The sequence below is a fragment of the Culicoides brevitarsis genome, chromosome 2 (genome assembly GCF_036172545.1).
Source record: "Culicoides brevitarsis isolate CSIRO-B50_1 chromosome 2, AGI_CSIRO_Cbre_v1, whole genome shotgun sequence".
NCBI lineage: Eukaryota > Metazoa > Arthropoda > Insecta > Diptera > Ceratopogonidae > Culicoides > Culicoides brevitarsis.
Genome location: NC_087086.1, coordinates 22,124,133 through 22,150,763, shown reverse-complemented (window position 1 = coordinate 22,150,763; position 26,631 = coordinate 22,124,133). Strand labels below are relative to the sequence as shown.

At 28.5% G+C, this 26,631-nt stretch overlaps 2 protein-coding genes across 3 annotated transcripts; both read left to right on the top strand.

Moving 5' to 3' along the window:
• Window positions 1-19: 19 nt before the first annotated feature.
• LOC134828357 (sushi, von Willebrand factor type A, EGF and pentraxin domain-containing protein 1) lies at window positions 20-21,604 on the top strand. Its single transcript, XM_063841302.1, has 35 exons — window positions 20-150; window positions 299-352; window positions 446-496; window positions 568-605; window positions 692-794; window positions 850-1,029; window positions 1,093-1,146; window positions 1,216-1,353; window positions 1,410-1,439; window positions 1,511-1,570; window positions 1,744-1,830; window positions 3,770-3,952; window positions 4,011-4,190; window positions 4,260-4,526; window positions 5,835-6,002; window positions 6,065-6,156; window positions 6,231-6,343; window positions 6,402-6,636; window positions 7,044-7,230; window positions 7,960-8,111; window positions 9,714-9,821; window positions 9,936-9,951; window positions 10,014-10,091; window positions 12,814-13,119; window positions 13,180-13,330; window positions 13,517-13,635; window positions 13,698-13,803; window positions 18,088-18,141; window positions 18,239-18,389; window positions 18,456-18,595; window positions 18,657-18,691; window positions 18,942-19,091; window positions 19,153-19,191; window positions 19,491-19,661; window positions 21,305-21,604. Exons 1-35 carry the CDS (start codon window positions 99-101, stop codon window positions 21,526-21,528), a joined length of 4,272 nt encoding a protein of 1,423 aa, XP_063697372.1. The 5' UTR covers window positions 20-98; the 3' UTR covers window positions 21,529-21,604.
• Window positions 21,605-24,329: 2,725 nt separating this feature from the next.
• Window positions 24,330-26,623, top strand: LOC134831783 (diuretic hormone class 2). 2 transcript variants are annotated; one of them, XM_063845599.1, is made up of 5 exons: window positions 24,330-24,413; window positions 24,528-24,623; window positions 25,049-25,156; window positions 25,815-25,899; window positions 25,967-26,623. In XM_063845599.1, exons 2-5 carry the CDS (start codon window positions 24,547-24,549, stop codon window positions 26,054-26,056), a joined length of 360 nt encoding a protein of 119 aa, XP_063701669.1. In that variant the 5' UTR covers window positions 24,330-24,413; window positions 24,528-24,546; the 3' UTR covers window positions 26,057-26,623. The 2 variants fall into 2 exon arrangements, with proteins under 2 accessions (XP_063701669.1, XP_063701667.1); XM_063845597.1 differs by having other exon boundaries at window positions 25,803-25,899.
• The last annotated feature ends 8 nt before the right edge of the window (window positions 26,624-26,631 follow it).

Here is a 26,631-nt window from a genome sequence, read left to right as displayed (position 1 = left end):
TTAGATGACTTGCGTGAGATGAAAAACAGCTGTAGGTATATTCATAATTTTGCAAAGAAAATTGATTTTTAAAGTGATTTTAAAAGCATTCTTAAATAATGAAAAAACTCTTTGTTATTTTAGTTATATTCGCTGTTATTATAAAATTCAGTAAGTTTATTTTTTTATTGACATATATATTTTGAATTGTTTAGTTATAAATTAAAATATAGTAATTTCATAAGTACAAAAAGTATTTACTAATAAAATTCTTGAAATTCTTCGAATTACTTCAATCAATATTGGTTATTTTAATCAGGCTATTCTTCCACGGAGACTCCAGATGATGAGGAAGATTACGATGACGAGGCAGGTATGTATTTTTAAAAACTTTATTTAAATATGTTTAACATTATAAAATATTTAACATACGATATGGTTGATCTGCTTTATTTTTTTCAAATAGATGATGACTCTAAAACTTACAGTTTCAAAAATCCTAGAAATCTTCCCTCTCGTAAGATACTTTTTTTATAAACAAGTTTTTATAAATAAATAATAATAAGGAATTTGTTTTTTTTTTTAAAGCGGATTGTCCAAGGGATGAAGAACAAGCAACATTATTAGTAAGTAAAAAAACATGTCTTAATACGCAGTTCAAAGCTCTGTAAATATTTTGATAATAATATAATTTATAATCAAAATTTAATAGGGACAAAAGTGTTTGAGAAAATGTTCATCTGATGAAGATTGTAAAAGTAGAAAGAAAAAATGCTTATGTGATGGGGCATGTGGAAAATCATGCATTAAACCAGGTCATTATTATTTTTATCTAAATGTTTACTTTAAAAGTAAATTTTATTATTTTAGACAGAGAATGTCCGGATCTCCAGCAGCCTCAACTAGGCAGTGTTACACTTTCAGGTAAAACTTTTGGTTCAAGAGCAACATACACCTGTCCCCATGGATATCATGTTGTTGGATTACAAAGTAGACTTTGTCAGGCAGATGGAAATTGGGCAGGAACAGAACCTGCCTGTAAACAAAACAGTGAGTAGAACAAGAAATAGTATTAAAATTTTGATTTTAAATCTGTATTTTGCATAAATTCAGTTTATTGCTTGGCTCCACCAACCATCGAGCATGCTCGTCATTCTGCTCTTCCTGGTATGTTTTAAATATAAATTCTGTAAATTTAAAGGAATCAGAATTATTTTATAATTTTCTTTTTTTTAGAACAAGCTACTTTTGACCTAGACTCAACAGTACAGTATCATTGTCATCTTGGGTATTCTACTGCGGGATTTCCCAGGGCCAAATGTTTGGCTATCGATGGTCAAGCTAGTTGGTATGGCCCTGACATTTCATGTGAACGTAAATATGTCAAATACTATTTTAATAACTCTTCTAAATTCAAATAATCTTTTTAGCTAGATCTTGTGGACAACCCACTGATCCTTGTAAGTACAAAATTGTTTCGTAATTTTGCTTGTACATATTGGTAGTTCTATTCAAATATTTATTTTCATAGTGAATGGGTGGCACGCTGGAGAATGCTATACTTATGGATGTAGAATTACTTATCATTGCGGTAAGATAGTATAAAGTTAAAAACCTAATGAAGCCAAAACAATAATCAAAATCTTTCATATTGGTCTATGAACTCGAAGACATTTTTGATTTTTGTATCGGCTTAATATTATTATCTATTTGAACCTTATTATCTAATTGACCTTAAACGTAATAACTATTTAAACGCTTAAGGAGAAGGATATGAGCTTGTAGGAAAGCAGGAAAAATTTTGTCAAGCTGATGGAGCTTGGACTCCTAAGGAACTACCAACATGTGTTCGTAAGTAAATCATAATATTTCTAAGTGGTCTTTTTATCTGATTTATAACGTAGTCTTTGCTTCTCTTCTTTTATAACAACCTGATAATATTTATCAGTGATACTTATTGTGTGTTCTTGAAGTTAAAAAAGTGTGAATATGTTGTAATGTTGCTTTTTGTTTTATATTTGCAGATAAAATAGAGGATATGCCTGAAGGGTTTGCAAATATAATTCAAGGAGCAACTTCAATACAACCAACATTAGAATAGTTTCAAAAAATATGTAGAAGTGAATTCAAACTATAAGAAAATATAAGCATGATATATTTGATGTACAATGCATTACAATAGTTTTCTTAGATGTTATTCAATAAAATTTCTTTAAAATTATTTTGTTTTTTTTTTTAAATAATACATACATATTTCAATAATAAACTATGCTGATAGATGATATGATAATTAATCAAATACTAGTTTTTTTCTGAGTATGGAGTCTATCAACCATATAGCATTAATGATTTAGAAAATTAGCGGAATTGTATGAGTGCAGACAAACAACACAATCAGATTTAGGAATATAGTAGATTCTTAGATGTTTTAATAAACTGAGCTTTATACTAAAATACTGAAAAAATAATGAGATTTTTTAAAAATCATTAATTAATATATGGCTCGATTTTTTGTGGCACATAAAAAATACTTTTGGGCAAATAATCTAGCAAAATCGGGCAAAATCTAGTGAGAAAATATGCGAAAAGACGAGTACTTAAACAAACATTAAGAAATTTTCAGAAAATGTTTGAAAATGTATTGCAATGTTTCAGATCGCATAAATCCAAATTAATATGATAAATCGCACATATGCATACAAATGGTTTAAAAGCTAAATTTTAAATTTCATCAAAAACGAAATTGCTCTAATGGATTTAATGTAATTAGTAACTTGAGAATCAAGAAAATGTTCAGGATCAAATCTCTAAAACGGTAAAAAATTTAAAATAGCTCAAAATTGACCTTTTTTATATTGAACTTCTCTTGTAATTTAAGTCTTTACGAACGGATGGATGAACATCACGATGGGCATTATACCCCATATTTTTCAAAATAAATTAGAAATGCAAAATTCAGCAAAATTCGGAAAATAAAAACTTAAAAAAATTTCAAAGCGAGATCATCGTTTAAACTTTAAAGTGAAAATCCATGAGAAAAAATACAAAAAAATAAAAAGTAAGGTTTTTTTAAATGCAATTTCTCTTTTTGATGCATTTTTATTAAATATTTTTTCTTTTATTATTTTTGTTCAACTACATATTAGCCACTCAAAATTCAACAATTTAGACTTTTGCAATACAATGCCTAAACAAATATCGGTGTCTACTTATTCTATGAAGAGATTTTATTTATGACGAATTCCACGTGAGATGAACGATGTTCAAAAATCATGTCTTCCGATTTTGATGAAACTTTGGGGGATGAAAAACCTATAAAAAATAAGAACTTTTGCGTTTTTCAGCCATAACTTCCTAAAGGAGTACAGTAGATTCAAAAGTGTGGGCTTGTTGGAAAGGTCGTGGCAGTTTTTGACTATTATTTTTGACTAGTCAGAGCAAAATTGTCCCACAGTAAATTATCTTTAGAATGTTATGGTTATTTTATGTAGTCATAGTTTTCTGTTTGAATGTGTGTCATTTTTCTTAATTGTAAACATTTTAGCACAGTAGTGCACTTTCCTAAATTTTGTGAATTTTGACTCTTGAATTGAAGATAATTCCAGTATCTTTATTTGTATCATGTTCTTCAAATTTAATGGAACGTTTGTTGCAATATGTTCTCAGTGCTATTCACAAGCATTTTCAATAGTCATGTACTCATAAAATTGTAAGAATATATGAATTCAGAACATATTTATACGCCGTTAGATTTTCCTATTCATAAATACATTTCATTTTTTTTTAATAGTCGTTACTGCAGTTCAATGTCCTCCTCCTGAGAATCCTAAAAATGGTAAAGCAATTTATACTAGTTGTTCATACAATTCAGTTGTGAGCTACGAGTGTAAGTATGGGTTCACACTGGTAGGAGAAAGTTCAAGAAGATGTGGAGCGGATAAAAAATGGAGTGGTCAGACACCATTGTGCAAAGGTTGGTAAGATTTTATTTAAAAATACAAGCTAAAACTATAGTTATATTCTTGGAATAGAAATAAACTGTGGACATCCCGGAATTCTGTTTAATGGTTGGCTTGAGAACATAGATTCAGGAACAGGACTAGGAGCCAGTGTTATTTTTAGATGTCATCCAGGGATGCTATTAGTAGGAAACAGCTCAACTGTATGTCAAATAGATGGAAAATGGCGATATCCTTTGCCTCACTGTTTAGGTACTTGAGCTGCAGATGAGTTAAATATGTATATGATTTCTTAATAGCATTTAATTTCGATGTATTTAGCTCCATGCGTTGTTCCATCGGTTTCACAAGGAACTGTCATTCCAATTGAAATTGAAACAGAAACAAATAATATTAGCACAACAACAGGCGGATACTCTCTCAGTAGTAAAGTTCGTCATGGTACCAGCTTGGAAGTTTTATGCAATGAGAACTATGAATTTCCTCTATCAAGCCAATCACCTCCTACTTGTTACAATGGTACATGGAGTATTATTCCAAAATGTGTTCCAGCGAAATGTAAAACTATGCCGAAAACCCCTAAGTTTGGTAGGTGATGTGATAAAATTGTTATTACCTATTATTATTTAGGGTGCAAATCTAGGGTAAACCATGGGGGATTGGGGATATATAATTTTTTTTATAGATTTTCGTTTTAAGTACTATTTCGTATGGAAAAGTAATAAAATTGTTCAATTTTGAATTACTTTCTATGATATTGTTATAAAATTAGCGTTTGGACTTAGTTTTTCCTTTCCAAAAATTATTTTTAAAATTTTTTTTAAAGATAATTTTTTATAAATTTTAGTCGTTATTTTTTAAAAATTATTTCTTGATTTTTTATTCAAAATGTTCATAAAGCCGCTCCAAATGAAACTAAATAGTTTTGTTCGGTGCCCCATTTTAAAACCCAAAAAGTGAGTGGGGCAACATTTTGTCAAAATACACCGTTTTTTGGTCTTGTTTCAAATAATTTTACAAAAATTAAAAATATCTTTTTATATTTTTTTCAATTTTAAAAAATTTTTGCATTAAAAATTGTATTTTATCATAGATTTTATTTAATCACGGAAAATCACAACTTCGCCAAATCAAAAATCTAAGAAACTTTCCATCTTGCTAGAGCATTAAAAAAAATAAAACCCGATTTTACTGTAGAGTAAAATGTATGAAAATCGACACATTTTTGGGTTTCTCGGAGTAATGGGTCGTTTGCGACCATATGTTTCATGGAGAAAAATGATCTGCTTGACATGACAAGCAATTCCAGTGAAAAAAAAATTTTCGAAAAAATTTGACCTGAACCTATGAATTATAGTCAGATTTTCACGTGAGCAAAACGTCAAAATTTGATGTCAATTTTTTTGAATTTTTTTTTTTACTAGGATCATTTGTCGTCTCAAGTACATCATTTTTCTCTATGCCCGTTGCGAACCGTTGCGTCAGGAAACCCAAAAATTTGAATTTCAAACCCCATTTTGCCAATTTGATTTTTGAAGAAAAACTTAAATTAACTGCGAGAGGATTTCGCTAGAACAAAAGTTTCTTATTTTTTTATGCTCTAGATGGAAAGTTTCTTAGATTTTTGATTTAGCGAAGTTGTGATTTTCCGTGATTCCTCGTGAAATGACTCATAAATATTTATTTCAAAATATTTTATTTTTAATTCAAAGTGAAAATCAAATAAAATCCTTCAAAATAGATTAATAGTTTTACATATAAATTTGATTTTGGGATGTCTTATTAAAGTAATTTTAGTTCTTCTTAGTAATTTTATTTTCTTTTGAATCAAACATAAAGAATTAAAAAAAAATAAAAAAGAGACCAAAAAAAATCAATTAATTGCATTCTGTATAGGCATAGTTTTGGCAGCTAAAACAGAACATGGAATGCGTGCCGTGTTCAAATGCAAAGATGGATTCATTTTAAAATATCCAAATGGAACAGATATAAATGACACAACAACGTACGCGCTAACATGTTCATTCGGAAATTGGACAGGCGAGACACCCTATTGTCAAGAAGGTAAATATTTTTTAAAAATTACCTAAAATGAACAATATATTCAACAAGTGTATTGTATTTAGTGTACTGCCAGTTTCCAGGATACATAGATCATGGAAAGGTTTTGTTAGTAGGAAACATGGGATTGTATGATTATCGACCATATGTTAAAAAGGTAAAAAATAAAATAAGATGGAATGGTACTTTTCTAAGATTATTTAAAATAGATAATTTTTCAAATTATTACAGGTAATAAATAATAAGCAAATCATGTACGACTGTGATAAAGGATATGTTCTTGAGGAAGGTCCTCCAGGAGCGACCTGCATAGGAGGAAGATGGAGTCCAAGGGAGCTTCCAAAGTAAATTTATTAGAATAAATAACTTTTTTGGCATTAGTAACTGCATTGTTATATTTAGGTGCTTGCTTGGTCAGCATCCTAGAATACGGTGGAATAGAAAACGTCGATCTACAGATATAAAATTTGTAAAAATTCGTTCAAAGCTTTTACTCCAACAATATCGAATATCGCTGGTCAAATATATGAAAAGAATAAAAAGACAAGCTGAACTAATGTCTACTGATGGAGACGAAACTGACGTTGCAAACATGAATAATGAAGAGCGAAAACAAAAAAACAAACTTCCATGTGAAGTAAAGTTAACATCAATATATTTCGGTCATTCCATTATAAACGGAGTGAAAATCACAAAGTATAAAATTTTATAATAGTAATTATATAATATCATGCAAAACTTGTTCTAGTGAAACTTTTTTTATCTGTAAAAATTTTTTGCGTCGGTTATCCGAATGATTTTTTTCACTGATTTAAAATTATAAATTGAGTAAAATAAAAAATCTAATTTTTTTGTTCTATATTTCTCCAATTCCGACAATTCCGTCGGAAAATCCAAAAAGTTTTATTTTTTAAGTTATTTATGGAAAATTTAAATTTTTGGAAAGCCGCCGAAAAAAAATTTACAGGCTTGTAATTTTCACTCCGTTTAGAATGGAATGACCCATTTAAAAACTTGTTGTACTATACTTATTTTTTTGTATAGTCTCTGCCAAAAGGAATCAAATACGAAATCTTAAAGGCTAGTAAGGATTCAAAAGCTATGTTCGGTGCAGGTATAGTGCTAAAAATAATATGCGAGCAACCATTTATTTCATCTCTAACATCACATAATAATACTGTAAAATGTATAAAAGGACAGTGGAGACCAGATCTTCCAAGATGTATCTCATGTATGTAACATACAATTATTAAATGATTCATATTAAGGGAATTGCAACAAACAATAATACCTAATCAAATTTTTACTTATTGCACATTTCTTTTTAATTTATGACAAGAAATTCATTCTATTTATTGTTATATATGGGTTATTTTTTTCACATTTTCGACCATAAACGAATTATGTATTCTGATAAGGCTAGTCTTTCTAAGCAAAACCCAATTCGTCATTTTGAATTATGATTCATCGTTGACCCGCGAGAGGCTATTTAGCGTTTTTTTGCGGATTTTTATGCGTAAAATCTTAAATACCGCAAATTTTTAGATGCTTAAAAAATTGGCTTGTGAAATTTTTATTTTCATCAGCCATTTCATGGTTTGTGTCAAGCTTTGGAACAATATCGTTTTTTATTTTAGGGGTAAAAATATATTCAACAATAATTTATTCTCCATAATTTGCATAAACAATAATTTATTTACCATAATTTCTTTAGAAAATTATTTATTTTCCATAATATATTCTATGCCATATGTAGCGATACAAAGTATTGAACAAAATTATTGTTTATGAAACTTAGTTTGTGGCCCTTCAGACATTTGCGCTCATTGCTCTTCGATTAATAAATTAGTATACATTTTGTAGGAAAAAAATACATTTCTAAAAAACTAATTAGTGCATAAGCGAATTATGTAACAAACATTTGAATTTTCTGGTAGTTCAATGTAATTTTTTCTTTTAGTACCATGCATTTTGCCAACTTCAGAGCATGGGAAGTATTTAAAAAATACTCCTTCTTTAAACATAACTAATGACATAGGACTACAATCATCAACTGAAGTACAAAATGAAGAAATAGTAAAGTTTGCATGTGAATTTGGTTATAATATACAAGTAAGGAATTAATTTAAATACATTTAATTTTTTTTTTGTGTCGAGTTTCTCATTTTGATTTTTAAATCATAAAATTGTTTGAAAACAGAAATTCTTTAAATTTTCCTCAACTTGCTTTTCAGTATAATCTTCAGAAATATGCAAATCTGAGATTCGGCATTATTCTGAAATTAGGCACCCTTTAATTAGTTTCAATCAAAAATTCAAGTTATTTACAAATTCAAGTTAGACGTATTTTTTAGTAAGCCCCCCTCCCCCCGCTTACAAAACAAAATTGTTAAAAATTAGTTCAAATTTATATGGAAATTTGTTAAAAATTGTACATGTTTTCTCAGTGAGTTAAAAATCAGATCAAAAAAGTTTGAAGCGCTTAAATATTTCTGAGAAATTGAAACAAAAAATCTTAACTACAGAGAATTTATACGACGTCGTATTTTTCTGTTTACCCCCCCCCCCCCTCCCCCTACGTCCGAATCCATCGGAAATTCATGGTCCCCCACCCCCCCTCAAACTTCCGACGCCGTAAATGGATGGCGCCTAAGGTGCTAAACGACAGTAAACTTTCCAAAGAATTCGAATTGAGGCAAAATTGAGGCATTAAATTTCCCGGCTTGAACAAAAAAATCTAGAGCCCAGGCCTCAAAGTTGTTATAGCCGTAAAATTTTTGAAAAAAATTAAAATTTTTGAAAAAAATTAAAATTTTTTTCTGGATTTCAATGGAGACGTGTTAAAGCATCTGAAAAATGATAATTTTGGCCATTTTTTCAATTTTTCTGAAATTTTCCCCCATATTTTTGTATCAAGGGCGGATCCAGAGGGCTATCAGCGGACCACGAAAGGGGGTGCAAATCTATATAAAATCACCTTTTTTGTTAAATTTTGTGTCATTTTTGTGATTTTTAGTGCTTTTCAAGGTTCGACGGGGAGTGCAACCCCCTTGCCCCCCCTCTGGACCGCCCTATGTTTACCTAGTATATAGAGAATGTACAATAATATCTCATCAACTCGGTACACAAACGGGTTATGTAACAAACATATACTACAATTCGAATTTGCTTTGCTAATTCAAGGTACTTTTTAGTAAAACTGGTCATTGGGTGCATTCAAGATCACTCATCGCTTCCATCATGATTTTTTCTTATACATTTTTTCCATCAAAATTGAATTTTTTGATGAATATTTTAAACTTTTATGATATATTTTAACGATTTATGATGTTTTTCGATAAATCGAACGATCCATCAAAATTTAGAAAAAAATCATTGATGTCCATCGATGAATAATCTTGAATGCACCCATTGATTAAAAATTTTCTCGAAAAAAATGATATTTTCATGAATTTGGAGGTGCCTAATTTGAGGATAAAACTTTTCTTATTCATACACTTATTTGAATTTTTGGTGTCTATTTTGGGAGATTGTATATGCATATTTCAAAATACTTATTCTAATTTATTTACTTTCATGAAAACATTTAAACAAAAAAATATTTTTTTTATAAATTGTTCATATAATAACAAAAATGAGTAAATAGTTTATAAAAGATAAGTTTATGTAAATAGTATCCTGATTTCAAAGTTGCTATATTTTTTTCACTCTTAGGGTCCAAGTACCTTAAAGTGTCACAATGGAAAGTGGATTCCTACATCATTTCCCGAATGCCTACCATCACCTTGTGTTTTACCAAATATTCCACAAGCTGTATATCAGGTAATGCAAAGTCTTATCAATTTTTGTGTTTTTTGAAATATTACAATTTACCTAGTTAATATTTTTTTTTATATTTTAACTTGTATGGATGTATGCATATATTAATGTCGACAGGGTGGTTATCGTGCAGGTAATTTATTTATATTTAGTATTTGATATTTTCGATTAAATCAATTGTTCATATTTCATTAGGTCTTACTATAGCTCATAGTAGCTCTGTTGAAATTCAATGTGAAACAAGTTCTGGAGTACGATCATCTAAGCAACTAGGTAGGACTATAGCTTTTTATTAAAAACGATTTTTTATTTTTATACTAGACTATTTTATTTAGTTTACATGAGTTATTTTTATAGAACAATAAAATTGATTTTTTTAACAATGTTGTTAGAAAATAAAAGCCGAATCGAAATATAGCAAAATCATAAAAAAATTTAGAAGAACCGGTCAAATAGTCAATTCAATAGACTTCAATCTCCGTTACCCATCAAATGTATTAATGATGAAGATCGCGACAAATTTGAAAGAATTGCATCCAAGCAGATATCAAAAAACAAACTATATGTCCATGTTGTCCATCTCGAGACATGAAACTTTTGTTCTGGAACTTTTGATTTAGCTCTTAAGAATCGGGAGGTACGAGCATTAAAAAATTTCAAAAAACTCGTTATTTACTGTCCTTCTAAAAAATTTTTATTTTCAATCTTATTTACCTAAAAATATATTTATTAAACGCGTAAGACTTTGGACTTTCCAAAAAGTATAGGGTTATGGGGGGTAATATTGCTAAAACGAGAAATTATGTTGGGCAAACTGAATAAAATGAGAAAAAACATGAAAAAAACTCGAGAAATTTCTGAAAAAAGGCATGAAAAGTCAATGAAATCTTCAAACTGTGTGTGTTTTATACAATTTGGGACTGTTGCCGACATTTTAGATGCGGAATTATGTAGATTGATTCATGGTTTCATCATGCCCGGGGCGTTAAAAGCATCGAAAAAAACGAGAATTTTTATCATTTTTTTGGATTTTTCCACTATAACATTATTTTTATGAACCAAAATGTCAAAACTGATCACAGATTTGAAAAATTCAGGTCTTTTACCATAAAATTGGTATATACCACTCATTGATTGGACTTCGGGAAGTAGGAGCAATGGGAGCTCAAAGATGAGGCTATTTTCTACGCTCAATTTCAGCTAAAGGGGTGTTTTTTGCACTTTGTTTCGCATTTTTGAGCCGTTTGCAGTTGTCTGAGAGCAATATGATGTATGAGTGATCTTCATAAAATTTTCTCAGCTTTCATTTGGCGCAAGCGGTTTCTTCGGTTTGAGCCGTTTTAAGCCAAGTCGTTTTGGACCACCTTTTTTCTATAAAGTAAATTGCAAAATAGCAAAATAAGAAATAAAATACTCATTTGAGATGTTTAAAATTAGTAATTTAGACAAATTATTAGAAAAAAAATTAAATTTTAACAAATTTTTCCTTGCATTTGCACCACAGCTATTCCAAATCGACTCGAGCCGATGAAACCGCTTATGCCAATCGAAAGCTGAGAAAATTTCATGAAGATCACTCATACATCATATTGCTCTCAGACAACCCCAAACGGCTCAAAAATGTGAAACAAAGTTTAAAAAATGCCCCTATAGCTGAAATTGAGCGTAGAAAATAGCCTCATTTTTGAGCTCCCATTACTCCTACTTCCCGAAGCCGAATCAATGAGTATTATATACCAATTTTATGGTAAAAGACCTGAATTTTTCAAATCTGTGATCAGTTTTGACATTTTGGTTCATAAAAATAATGTTATAGTTGAAAAATCCAAAAAAATGATAAAAATTCTCGTTTTTTTCGATGCTTTTAACCCCCCGGGCATGATGAAACCATGAATCAATCTACATAATTCCGCATCTAAAATGTCGGCAACAGTCCCAAATTGTATAAAACACACACAGTTTGAAGATTTTATTGACTTTTCATGCCTTTTTTTAGGAATTTCTCGAGTTTTTTTCATGTTTTTTCTCATTTTATACAGTTTGTCCAACATAATTTCTCGTTTTAGCAATATTACCCCCCATAACCCTATTATTTTTGGAAAGTCCAAAGTCTTACGCGTTTAATAAAAATATTTTTAGGTAAAAACGATTGAAAATAAAAATTTTTTAGAAGGACAGTAAATAACGAGTTTTTTGAAATCTTTTAATGCTCGTACCTCCCGATATTTAAGAGCTAAATCAAAAGTTCCAGAACAAAAGTTTCATTTCTCGAGATGGACAACATGGACATATAGTTTGTTTTTTGATATCTGCTTGGATGCAATTCTTTCAAATTTGTCGCGATCTTCATCTAATATTTTTCAAAAGAGAATAAAATAGGATTCCACTGAGGAGCTCTACAACGAAGCTAATTTCGAAATGGTGAACGTTTTTCTTGATCGTTTATCACTTTCATTCGACCACCGCAGCATACTTGTCGATAACCCAACAGTAAGCCAACTTTTCGACTGATGAGTAATCCACAAATAGCTACTTTTTAAATTAACATGACATTTTAACTTAAATTAATTTGTTAAAAGCCACCTCCCTGGCGTTGCAGTAGAATATTTAGTCTGTAAAAATTGTACAAATGATGAAGAACACGACAATAATATAAATATATTATTATAATTATATTTTCAAAAGAGAAATCATAGAAATAATCGTAGAAATTGTGAAAACTAATAATTTCTCAAAGATAAATATCTCACAGTATTAGGGTTTTTTTACTTTGCACGATTTTTTCCAATAATTGTTCTATTGCTTATCTTGACATTCTAACAAGCTCAAAAAACCCCAAATAGATTCGTAAATCAGAATTTGCGTAATGGAACACCTAAATTTGTATGGATTTTGAGTTTAAAGTTTATTTATATAGAAAATATGTAATTAGTTAAAACCTAAATTAAATTTTTGTTGTTGGTAAAATCAATTATATACTATAAATTATTTACAGATTGTTTATTGGGGAAACTGATTCCAGAAAATATCAAGTGTGAAAATTTGTTTAACGAATCAAATAATATTGTTTCTGATCCATCGGTCAATAATAATGTCTCCATTATACAAACTACAAGCTGCAAGTCTCCTCAGAAATTTGACGAATATCTTAACTACAAACATGACACATTAACATCAGGTCTAGGGTTCCCTGAAGGATCAGAAATACTTTTTTCATGTATACCAAGTGTAACTGGTGAAACGAAAACATGGAAAATAGTATGTGAAGCTGGAATTTGGGTTGGTAGAGCTGTACCTTGTGGTATTTAAAACTTGATTAAGGTTTTGAAACGTAGCATTTCTAATATTTTTTTTTCTCTAGAAACGGATGAAGATGGTTTTTCAAATGTACCTCTGATAAATGGTTCATGCATATTTAGAAACAATGATCCACACGTCATAAGTTTTTATAATGATTTGGAAATAAGAGAAGAATATGTAGAATTTCCACCAGACTCTTCAATAGTTTCTCGGTACTTTTATGAATAATAAACTCATTAATTCAGTTGAAAATAAATATAAATAATAAATACAAAATCCATTAAGTACAAAGAATTCGAAATTAAAAAAAAAAAAAGAAGAAATCTAAAACATTTTGTTTGTACCGCCTTTATCTTATTTTACGAGTATTTATTTTTTTTTTCTTTTAAATCATGTAGATGTATTGATATCGGAAAGTACTCTATGATTGGATCAACCGAAAGAAAATGTATAAAGTCGAAATGGACTGGGAGTAGACCACATTGCTTTGGACTAAATCAAGAAAATGACTATGCAAGTAAGTTAGTCAAAAATATTGTTTTGATTATTTTATTTAGCTTTTTTTTTAATTTATTTTAGTGGAAAAAGCTCCAACAATACTATTCCGTCATCAGAATGGTCCAATTGCTCAAAGTAATGACGGAAAACTAATTGTCTATCCCGGAGCGACTGTACACATGGAATGGTAATAAAACTTTCATAAATCTAACTAGGAACTAGATTCTTGTCGAATTAAAATTCTTTTTTATAAATATTAATAAGTTTTGATTTTAAATATTTTTACTGGATATATTTTTCTACAAATTTTTAACAAGACGAACAAATTAAATATTTTTTGTCCCATGAGGATTTTTATGATAAATATTTTTGAATTTTTTTCACAACATTGCCATAGGTACATCATTTTTGTTCTGCGAAAAACGACACCTCTAAGCCTAAGACATTTTCTCTGGGTAATGTTTTTAGTTATGGGAATTTCATGGTTAAATTACGGTTTAAAAAATACCTTGTCAACATTAAAAAGTAATAGGGCAATATTAATAAAAAGCAAAGCAAATTCGAATTGTAGTGCAAGCGCCGAAATGGAAAAGGCGCAATTTCGGGGAGGAAAAGCAATTTTTGATTTTTTAAATTAAAAAATATTTTTTGAAACGTAAAAGTAAAAAACTCAATTTTAATTCATTTTTATGTTTCTTTAGAACGCCAAGTTGAAACCACAGAAATTGGCATTATGATAATTGTAAATTTTATGAATCTTCTGCAAAATTTTTTTACGGCCAAAAACGCACGTTTTCAAGTCGCCGCACCCAAATTTGAGGGTCGCTACGCCCCTGATTTTCAGAAAAAAAAACTTTTTTTTGAAAAATTTTAATTTTTTTTAAAAATTTCTGGCTAAGGATAAATAAGGATACTTTTTTGTCCAAAAAATGTCATTTTTCGCCATTTTTCCCAACTTTGAGGCCTGGGCTTTAATTTTTTTTGTTCAAGCCAGGTAATTTTATGCCTGAATTCGAATTCTTTGGAAAGTTTACTGTCGTTTAGCACTTTACCGCCTTTGATTCTGACAATTTTTCGATGTTTTTAGGCCGGCATTTCACAAAATGGGCCCTTTTTGTGCGGTAAAAACAAAGTAGTATATGGATTCCATATTATGGAACATATTATAAAAATTATACCTATTATTTAAATTCAAACATTCGAGGAATTATACTTCTTGCAATTGCACTGGCAATTTTCGTATCAACGATTATGTGGTCGATGCATGTGTCTGATGATGGACGAGTTGTTATGTATTTGTTCTGTACTACTTTATTGTGTTGCATCAAGACGTTCATGTAGGAGATTATGACATTATTAGAAGTATCAAACAAGTTCAGATTAAGGTCACCAATCAAGAAAGTGTTTTCTCCATTAAATTCAGTCAAAACTTCATCCAAAATTTCAAGAAATTTTTGTTGATTATTTTCGTTCAGATATATAGGTGGTCTGTATACTGCGATAAAGAAATAAGATGAATTTTTGACTTTTGCTTGAACTACTAAGATCTCCAGCAAATCGCAAATATATTCATGGACTTTATTTGCAATTCCCAAATCGTGTCTAATAAAGATTCCCAGTCCACCTCCAGATTTTTTGCTTCTTCCAACTAAGAAATTCATGAAACCATCCATTTGAACATATTATATTTGGTTTTGTTTAATCCATGTTTCTGTGAAAATTAATACATCAGGGATATCTGAGGAGGCAATCAAACATTGAATATCTTCAATTTTTGAGATCAGACTTCTGGCATTCATATATAAAACTCGTAAAGAGGAGTCTTTTGTGGAAGTTATTTGGGTCACATTTTGACGGATTGCAATTTGTTGTGCATGGTGTAAGTCTTAATCAATTAAATTACATCTGTTCATCTAAATCTCTCAGATTATTTATCAATTTTGGAGGAGAAGCTCCTCTTTGGATGAAAATTTTTCCATTCTTACACCATGCTTTGTCAATTAGTTTCTTCTTTTTCATTTCTCTTGCTTTTCCGTACAAATATTCGAAATGATTAGTCAGAGCCTCATTAATGTAAATAAAGTTTCTTCCATTCCTACTATCCACTTCAGAAAATCTAGGAATTCTCATGGATTTTCCAGCCTCAATAAGTTGATCTCTCTTCATTCTGTTATAAAATTTAACTCTAATTGTTCTAGGTATGTCATTGTTTGCAGAATTTTTCATTTTCGTCTTGTACAGAAGCAAGATAATTTCACATTGAATTCATTTGCCTTATCAATTATTTTCATTCATCGACTTTCGTTTCTTGTTTCATTCGTTCCAATTTAACTTTCATGTCATCGTTTTCTTTCAATAGAGACGAATTTTGTTCCTTCAGATGTTCAATGTCTTTGTGTATTTCTGTTTCAGTTCATAAAAAGCATTTGTCACATCAATTGTTTTTTTCACAACCAAGTAAATCTGTTCCTCGATCGACATTCTCTTAATTTCATCTTTGTTCAAAAGTAAATTCAAAGGTTCCGGGACTTGCTGTAGTTTCTGAATATTGAATGTTTCATTCAACACTTTCTCACCGACATCCGAATTCTTATTTTTATTCCCTTTTACAGATGACATGAATATTGTTAAGATGTGAATTACCTTTAAAATTTTTCTGGCTGCGTGTGCTTGGGGGTGTGCGTGAAGTAATCATCATTAATATTGTCAATTAAAAAGATTGTGAGAGAAAAAAAGATTGGTTTTCTTCACAGTATGGTCAAATTGTTCTTCAGATGTAAATTTTGAAGTTAGAAACTAATTATAAATATTTTAAAATTAATTTTTCAGAAAAAATTCAGGCGAGAAAAAATATTTCCTTCTTCTTTTTTCAAGGCCTACTTTTATTTTATTTTTAAAATAAATTTGTAAAAACTTTGTTATATGTACAAGAAATATTCAACTTCAAAAAAAATAGATTTTTTTATTCGTCAAAATGAAAAATAGCAGAATAAATATTAACGCTGACATAAACTAAAATAAATATTTTATTAAAGCCAAAACAATAGTTCTAAATGCTTCAGGTTTCCTCCCATCTAATTTTTTCTGATAATCCCATCGATATCAGGGATATTGATTATTTAAAACGTAAGAAATATTTCAAATTTTAGTACATTTTTGACCTAAAATTTTGAAAATGATCAAAATGATGATCATATATTTTTAATTTGTTGTGAAAAATGATTAATTTTGTGAAGAAAAATATGTATCCCTCTGTAATATGTATTGTAATATAAGTAATATGTAATAATATGTATGTATTTTTTAAATTGATTTAAAAAAATATAAAATGCTCAACAATTATGAAGAAAATTATACTTTTATAAGATACTCGATATACATCCCACCTATTGTTCAGAAAGTCTATGAAACCTGAAACATTTAGAAATATTGTTTTGGCCTAATATGAGAATTTTTTGCTTGGCAAATTTTTCAAATTTGTTCTCGGAACTGAAGCGAACTGAATTTTTTGCTATTTTTTATTTTGATGAGCATAGAACTTATTTTTGAAGTTAAAAACTTCTTGTATAACAATTTTTTAATATATTTTTTTAAGTTTTTGGATCTAACGTTGATTCTTAACAATGAATCAATTTGAGTTTATATTACCTATTTTCAAATTCCAACTCAAACAAAATCTTCAAAAATATAAGTTTTTGAAAAAAAATAGGTTTTGTTGACATTAAAAAAATCTTTCAAATATAGTTTAATATGAAATCTCTTATTAAATCAAATTAACTTTTTTGTAGTATATGTTTGATTACTTTTTTATTTTTACCGCACAAAAAGGGCCCATTTTGTGAAACGCCGGCCTAAAAACGTCGAAAAATTGCCAGAACAAAAGCGGTAAGGTGCTAAACGACAGTAAACTTTCCAAAGAATTCGAATCCAGGCATAAAATTTCCCGGCTTGAACGAAAAAATGACATTTTTTGGGCAAAAAAGTATCCTTTTTTTCATAGCCGAAAAATTTTTGGAAAAAATTAAAATTTTTCAAAAAAAAATTTTTTTCCTGGACTCTGAGAGGGGGGGCAAATCAATAAAAAATCGGCTTTTTTGTTCATTTTCTGGTCTTTTATGTAATTTTTAGTACATTTTCGGACCCCCTCTGGATCCGCCCTATGTTTACTCAGTACATGGAGAATGGATAAATATTTCTCAAGAACTAAGAATCTGCTCTGCTAATCCAAGGTATTTTAACTTTTATTTTTTCCTGAGTTTGTTCGACAAAAACGGAGAGTGTGCGACAAAAAAAGAAATAAAAAAGATCGCCTTAAATGATGACTTTAAAAAAAACAAAACTTTCGTTGGTCTGCGTACTAAAATGTATATAATTTTCAAACGTGTCTCGTTGTCTCTCATTATCTATCTTTTAATTTCTATCTGGGAAACATTTTAAAAAATACTATATTCTTTTTTAAACTATACAACAGTTTATGGATGCGACGCTTTGGTAATCCTAAGTGGAATGTTAGCCATGAATATAGGTAATAAATTGTGACATTTCTTAATAATAATAATAATAATAATAGATAGTTTTATATTAAAATGATTTATTCATTTGACTCAATGAATACTCATCAGAAAGTATCCAGAAGGTTGGACCGATGAAGAAGGAAGAGATCCTCAACTCGAATACCGTCTTAGCATTTTACATGCAGTTAAAGAAGATAGTGGTATTTATACATGTTCAACTCCTGCTAGACATACACATTCTATAGAAGTTGTGGTCAAAGTATGAATTATAAAATGATTAGGTATATTTTAATGATTAATGAGATTACTATAAACTTATTTTCAGGCGATACATTGTGCCCCCCTAATATCTAGACGAGGATTAGCTTTAAGTTCGTCTGATACCATGATGAATGCGAGAATTACATTCCGATGTACTAACGGGAACGCACTTATTGGTGCTCATGAAACGGTTTGCTTACCAAGGTAAATTGGTAAATTGCAATGTCACGAACTACAATGTTGTTATAAATGTTTATATTTACAGTGGAAATTGGAGTTCACCACTACCTGTATGCGAAAGTAAGTTTTTTTTATTAATATTTAATTAAGAACACCCATCATGAATTTTCTATCATAAGGCAGCTCCAAATTTATTTTTTAAACTTTGTTGTCCGATACCCCATTTTTTGAAACATCGAAAGTGGAAAAATATAAAATAATACCGCAATTTTTTCCTCGAAACGCAGTAAAAAGTTTAAAATACTATTATCAAAAATGTCAGTTTTTTTATTTTATTTTTAATATATTTTTCAATCCTAATAAATGTCAGGTGTAGAGTGTGGAGATGTACCACTTCTACCATCAATCAATGGGACAAATCCTAGGGTAACTGTTTTATCAAGAGAAGTTGGTGGAAGAGCAGCGTTTTCCTGTCCGATCGGATATGGAATTCGTGGACCCTCTGAATCAATATGTTTAGGTAATCAAACTATTTTCTAAATTTCTTAAAATCTGTTGATATTTATATTTTTCAAAAATAGGCAGTAGTGAGTGGAGCACTCCTTTTCCAACGTGTGTAGGTAAGTCAAAATATTCGATATTTTATGATAAAAAGCCTAAGCCTAAAGTGTCGCACACCAAAGAGAGTATTGTGAAATTACCAAGGTTTTCAATGTATAAAAAATGAAGACATAAGAAAAGTTGTCAAAAAACGAAATTTTTGAGCCAAGAAATAAATTTGTCTTTAGCGTTAGCATTTAGCGTTATACAAAATCCTCCAAGAAATATTAACTCTAAGAGTGTGTAAAACGAGCATGTTTTGTTATGTTTGGAAGATGAATGGTAAAGACTATTATTTTTATTATAATTTAAATTACAGAAGTTCAATGTCAACACCCTGGTGCTCCACAAAATGGATATGCTCAGGGTTCCCCGCCTTATAGAGCAGGCGACGTAGTACAATTCAATTGTAATCCAGAATTTATGATGGAAGGTCAACCCATTATAGCATGTCAGGACAATGGTCGCTGGTCTGGTGGGCTTCCTAAATGTAAGTTTCGTTTTATATATGGAGCATTCCATTCTAAAAAATACCGAAATCCCGGATTTTAAATTTACCTATAAAAGTACAGATCTTATTACCTTATCTTGATGTCCATCCGAAAATAAGAAACTTTTGCTAAGACAACATTATTTTCGACTTATTTTAAAAATTTTCATCAATGGTTCAAAATTTTTTAAAACACAAAAAAATATCACATTTTTGGCTTTTCTGACCAAACAGTTCGTTTCCAACCATATGTTCCATGGTAAAAATTTATGTACTCGAGATGACAAACAATCCTGGTAATAATAAACTTGAAATTTTGACTTTTTTTCGATACACGGATTTTTCATATATTTTGCGTAAAAAATTTTTTAAAATTATCATAAAATTTTTAAAAATAAGGGGAAAAAATTTCGCCAAAGCAAAATTTTCTTCTTTTTTGATGGACATCACGATAAACTATTCAGTTTTTCATTTCTATTACTGTTTTATAAAATCGGTAAAAATCAAAACCGTGATTTTGGTATTTTTTAGAATATAGAATGCACCATATATGTATTTAGTACTATGTGCTTTAATATAATTTACAACGATTTAATTAATTCAATGTTTAAAAAAAATAAATATATGGGGCTTTTCATTCTAAAATAAAAAGAAAATATTAAAAAATAAAAAAAAAATATAGGTAGTACCTATATATAAAAAATGTTTTCTGAAGTTTTCAACTTTTAAAATCTACTTTATATTTAAAAAACGTATATAAAAAACATAAAAAAAAGCAAACTATAAAGGACGAAATAAGATTTTTTGGAGAGGAGAATAGGCCATTTAGGAGATTTTAAAGCTAAATTGTGTAAATTCTTTGAAAGTTTTGACAGTAGATTGAATCAATGGTTGAAAAGAATTGCTAAAATTGTAAAATGAATTGTTGATAGTCAAAACATTGTTCCTTACATCACGAAGATCATTTTTCTCCTGGAAACATATGCTCGGAGACGCATCGTTCTTGAGTTCCAATCTTGTAGGGTCACACCCAATCTTGTAGGGCAAATACAATAAAAAGTAGATAAAATTAGTAAAATTCCGGTTTAACATGTATTTTGTGTATTATTATTTAACTGAAAAACTGATTTATTTTTCTCTAGGTCCATCAAAAAATGAAAAAACTTTTGCTTTGACGAAATTTTTCCTCTTAGTTTTTCAAAATTTTATTATAGTTTTAAAAATATTTTATCGCTAAAAACACGCAGCGAAAAAAAAAGATCAAAATTAAACAATTTTTTATTTCAAACTTTTTGTCCATGTCGCGGTTGATAAATACATTAATTTCATCATGAAACAGATGGTTGGAAACGTTGTGTTAAACGTTCTGTAGCGATTTGAATCTTGCGTAAAAATTGAAAAATTAATTTCGATAAACCAAAATTTTCTTATTTTTTGATGCACCTCCCGATAAGATTTGTTTTTTATAAGTATATATTTGTAAATCCAGGATTTTGGTATTTTTAAGAATTATTGGTATTTATAAGATATATTTTGGTATTTTAAAATGGAATGCCTCAATGCCCAATAAATAAGAACGAGTTATAACAATAACCTTAATAGATAATATCGAATCTGAAACTTCTCTTAAAATTTAACTTTAGGTATCCAAGCATGTAGTTATCCGGGTACAGCTATAAGCGGTAGAATGTCAATCGTTAAATTTTACTACAATGTTGGAGAAATCATAACTTTTTCTTGCGATGCTGGCTTGGAGCTTCGTGGTACAAAAATGATAAGATGTTTGAAAAATGGAAAATGGTCGAACGCAATACCAACATGTGTACCACAACCTTTATCAGTGACTTCTGATGTTATGACACTTTAATGAATTTCAAAATACTTTTCTATCTATAAAATTTAATTTTATTCAAATGGTATTAGGTGTTTGTTTAATTTGAAAGCTCTATAATAAATTCTTCCCAATAATTGAAATTTGTTTTTTTTTTATTTTTTTAATAAGCAATATTTATGATGATACAATAATCAAAAAAATTTAAATATCTTCAAAACATTAGATTAATCGAAGAGGTACAAAAATTTCTGTTTTTATTGAATTAAATTACATGGATTACAGGTGCTCAAAACTATTATCTGTGCCGTTTGACAAGAAATGTTTCATCTTTCGGTTTAAATACACAAAGCGCCGCACACGACAGTTGCCATCAAGAGAATTTGTCAAAAAGCTCACTATCAAGACACACACAAAAAAAGTGTTACAAAAGTAGCAAGCTTCTCTCAGAATTCTATCAGCTTGTTTAACAGAAAGTCACAACTGATTGTAAAAATTAAGTCTCATCTTACTCTCCACTATTTATGCAACTTTAAATTAATTTTTGTTTTCATCATTTTAAAGTTTCAAATGAAAATTGAAATAATATGAAATAGTGTTCGGCACATGCTGCATGTAAAAAAACCATGCATGCATGTAGCATATATGTCGACATGCATGCAAAATGGTTTCAAAAATTAACAGTCCGAATTTCAGTTTTTTAGAGAAAAAATATATTTTTTTTCACACTAAATAAAAAAATGAATTAATAAATGAATAAAGAATTGAACAAAATAATTTTCAAAATTGATCAAAAAATAAAATAAAATAAATAAATATTTTTTTAAAAATTAATTTTCATTTTCAAATTAAATATTTTTTCAAATTTCAGTAATTTTTTACCATTATGTAGTTTAAAAAATCAAAAAAATATCTATTTTCGTTAAACTAATATTTAAAGTCTAATTTTTTTTCATTGAAAATTTTTCATTATTAATAGAAAAAATGTCAAACTCTTTTTGAAATCTTAAAACTTTTATTAAAAAAATATAAAAAATCTTAAAAAAGTATATGTCGTAATGTTTTAAGAGCTACTCAATCCAAAAAATTTGACTTTTATTGTATTGGTCTTTAATAGTTATTATAAAAGTAAAAATATTTTATTTTAATTTTATTAATTTTCACATTTTACATGTCGACATGTAAATTTTATGCTACATGCATGTCGACATATATTTCGACATAAATTTAAAGAAAAAAATTTCATATAAAAAACTGTCGAAAAATTTTGAAGTATAAATTCAGTAATTTATGAAAAATATTTGTACAGTAGAAAATTCAAGTTCAAATATGATTTTCATAACAAAAATTTGTAAAAATTAAAAATTTTTTTGAAAACTTCTTAAAAAATTACGAAAATAGACCGAAAAACGGTAATTTTTGATGAAATTTTTAGCTTTTTTTTTATTTAGCCCCATTGGATTTTCGAATTTATGATGGGGCATCGGACTTTATTTTTGATTTTCATTTGGAGCGGCCTTAGTAATAATTATTTAATATTAATTATTATAATTATTTAATATCTGATAAGCGTTTTCATCCTGAAAATATCTCAATCGGTCATTTAAAATCATTAAAATCGGACTAATAGTTAAAAAGATATGCACATTTGAAAATTTTATGCATAAAAAATCTAAAAACGCGAAAAAGCCTCCCCCATGAGAGATTGGGATTTTTTCAGGATGACAAGGCTTATCCGCATATGAAATTTCAGCCAAATCGATTTTTTTACTCAGATATTAAATAATTATGCCCATTATTATTATTATTATTATCGTATGTAACAATTACAATTTTACAGAACAATATCGAGATTTTCCATCCAAATTATGCCCATATTCTAAATTTGTTCGCCTTACTAATTATTTTTATTTTTCCCCCTGAATTTTTCGATAAAATTGGGGGTGACATAAAGTGAAATAATTAAATTTAATGGCTTTACTTATTATCTATGAAATACGTCTTTAATAATTATTTATATTAATATAATATTTCAATATTTACATAAAAACCGCTCAAATACTTATTTAGACAACGCTTAAAAACAGTGATCATAAGAATTATTAATGAAAGTAAAAAAAACTGATTTATCTGCGCATGGAAATAAGAATTCAATAAAAATATATCAGCAAAGAATGCACTCAAAGTACGTCTGTCTTTAAATTTTGTTTGTAAGGCAAATAAATTCAATTGATTCACGGAATAAGTAAAATTGTTGACATTATATTTTAAACTTAAATATGAATTGAAATTTAATTTTTTTCACGCTATTTTCAAATTGAAGAAATGTTGAAAAAAAAACGAATATATTTAATTTTATTTTCTCTTCCTACAATAGATTTATTTCATAATTGTACTGTTTTTTCCATGTGCTTTTTCTGTTTTTTTTTATTAATTGTTACTACCCTGTTACTACCATAACGTTTATTCGCCTAATAATATGTGGTGTGTCAATATACTCAAGTGATCCTTAATATTTAAAGAGCAAAGCCATCAGTTTTTGCTATTTAGATATATTTATTGTTTGTACAAAAAAATTATTGAAATATGTATTTTGGAAACTATTGAAAATTGATAATGAGTTTTCTTAAATCGATGAATATAAAAAATAATATCTAAATTTTGCAGAAAAACAATTAAATATATATACGATGTAAATGCGCTTCAATTAACTAGTCGTTTCGAAAACTTACTTTTAAGCACTAAATGATGTTATTTTTTAATGCGCGTGCTCAAATTTGTGGGCTTGCGTACAAAACTTACTTGTGGTATATTAGATATTTGAATCACTATTTGAAAAGCAACTGTTACAAAACATTTTCAAGCATTTGTTGATTATTCAGGGAGTCAGATACTTCACTTTACTATTACAAAATATCTGAGTAAGTTTTTGTACTTTGATGTCAGAGTTTTAAAGCTTAGCATAGTATTAATAAGTTTTCAAATAAATAAATATTTTTGATACATTACAAAAATTAATTAAAATGATTTAATAGTTTTTAGAATTGATCAATCATGAAGAACCAATACATTTACGCAGTCATCCTCTTGATACCCGTCATTTGTTCGACTACAATTGCAGACTCTCTAAGGTACTTATTTTAAATATGACAAAAACATAAAAAGTCATATCGTGAATATTATACATTTCAAGATCATTTAGATCAAAGGCGTTGAAAATTTATTTAAGGACTTTTGTCTCTATATAATTTGTATCACAATAGAAGGGAGCAATATAAAAAAACAAATCATATGTACCTAAATAATTAATTTGATTGAATTAAATTAATATTTCAATCTTAAAATTTGCAGTTTAATTTAGTTAGATCACTGATAGGGTGATTAGTGATATTGAAAATATATATTTAATTTTAAAAAGTAATAAATTGTAAAAATTAAAATAAATTTAATCCATTTAAAATTTGAAGATAGTTATCGATTTTATGATTTTCATTGAAAGTTTACTTTTTGTTTTTTTTTTTAATTATTAACAATGGTTTTAATTATAAAATTTTAGATTTAGAAATTATGTGAATGAGTTTGGAGAACCAAACGAGGATGCATTACTGGAACTTATTGCTCGATATGGACAAACAATACTTCGTGCAAAAGATGATTTGGAAAAGTGAGTTGTTTACAATAATTCTATAATAAATTTGTCAAATTAAGTATTTTTTTAATTAAGCATAAGGCTCTACAAACGTTTGACTTAAAATTGAGAAATTGTTCTTATTCTGAAAATCTGATAGAAAATTATGTCTCTATGTTACTCTCTATGTCGCTACTAAACAAAAATGTACACTTTTGTGGACAAAAACCTTTAACGTAGTCTAAAAAAGCGCTTTTGTTTAATGGATGTATTTTTCATTACATATTTTAATTAAAAAAATGGGTTGAAATTTGGAAAATAGTGAAATATCATAAAATTTTGAGAATGTTGGAGGAAAATGTCCACAAGAGTGGCAATCTTTATTTTCATTATTTTTTCTATGAAAATCAAATGTTATCGAAATTTAAATGGAGCTTCTATTTTTCCTACGTTTTGATGTTATACAAATATATTGCTGTCAACAGTTTTCGAGAAATAAATATGATAAAAAAAAACTTATCAATCAAAAATTCTAAGAGTTTTATCACATTGAAAAATTTCCAAAGGCATAGACAAAACAAGGAAAGGGATAAATTTTACTTAAGACATGTTGGACAAGTTTTAATATAATCAAGAATTTTGTTTAGTGTACTTATATACTTAATAATACATATTGTTAAAGCAATTTTTCCAGCTCAAAACGAACAGTCGATTTTGGATTATCCCGGGGTTACTCTGGAGCACAAGAAGCTAAGCATCGTATGGCAATGGCGATCGCTGTATGTCTTTTAAAATTAAAATTTTAGAAGTAATTGACTCATGTTGTTTTAACCTAATTCTCTTAAGAATTTTGCTGGAGGTCCGGGACGAAGACGCAGATCATATGTAGATAAGTCGATGGGAGTAGCTAAACCGTTAGCAGCGGAACTACAATAAGGTGCAACAAATATTATTCATATTTTATTTTGTTTGAAATTCAAGGCTCATTAAAGACAGATGATGAACGTGTAATGTAATTCATATACCTTTATTAGAATAAGTGCGTAACTAAATATTTTAAAAGTCCAACCTCGAGTCCAACAAAAAGTTTACATAAGGCTAAAACAATAATCCTAAATGTTTCAGGTTTCCTCCCACGTAATTTTTTCTGAAAATCATAGGTGGGATATCGAATATCGAGTATTTCAAATTTTAGTACATTTTTATTCTAAATTCTTTGAAAATGATCAAAATTTCCGTAAAAATATCAGTTTAAATTTCGATATTTTTACACATTTTCAAATTTTTTGAGAAAAATGATCAATTTTGTAAAAATATTTATCCCTCCTAATTTTTCAAAATTTATGTTCAAAAACTTTACGTTACACAAACTTTATGTTAACTTCTTGACAATTATAGAGAAAAGTGAATGTTTTTACACTAAAAGATACTCGATACTCGATATACATCCTACCTAATTTTCAGAAGGCATATGAAACCTGATACGACGAAAAGAAAAATTGTACCAAATG

Coding starts and splice junctions, on each gene's coding strand:
- LOC134828357 (XM_063841302.1), top strand. CDS start 99: ATGAAAAAACTCTTTGTTATTTTAGTTATATTCGCTGTTATTATAAAA. Junction 1,030..1,092: donor ACCTGCCTGTAAACAAAACA/GTGAGTAGAACA, acceptor GCATAAATTCAG/TTTATTGCTTGGCTCCACCA. Junction 4,191..4,259: donor TCCTTTGCCTCACTGTTTAG/GTACTTGAGCTG, acceptor CGATGTATTTAG/CTCCATGCGTTGTTCCATCG.
- LOC134831783 (XM_063845597.1), top strand. CDS start 24,547: ATGAAGAACCAATACATTTACGCAGTCATCCTCTTGATACCCGTCATT. Junction 24,624..25,048: donor ACAATTGCAGACTCTCTAAG/GTACTTATTTTA, acceptor ATAAAATTTTAG/ATTTAGAAATTATGTGAATG. Junction 25,900..25,966: donor GTATGGCAATGGCGATCGCT/GTATGTCTTTTA, acceptor AATTCTCTTAAG/AATTTTGCTGGAGGTCCGGG.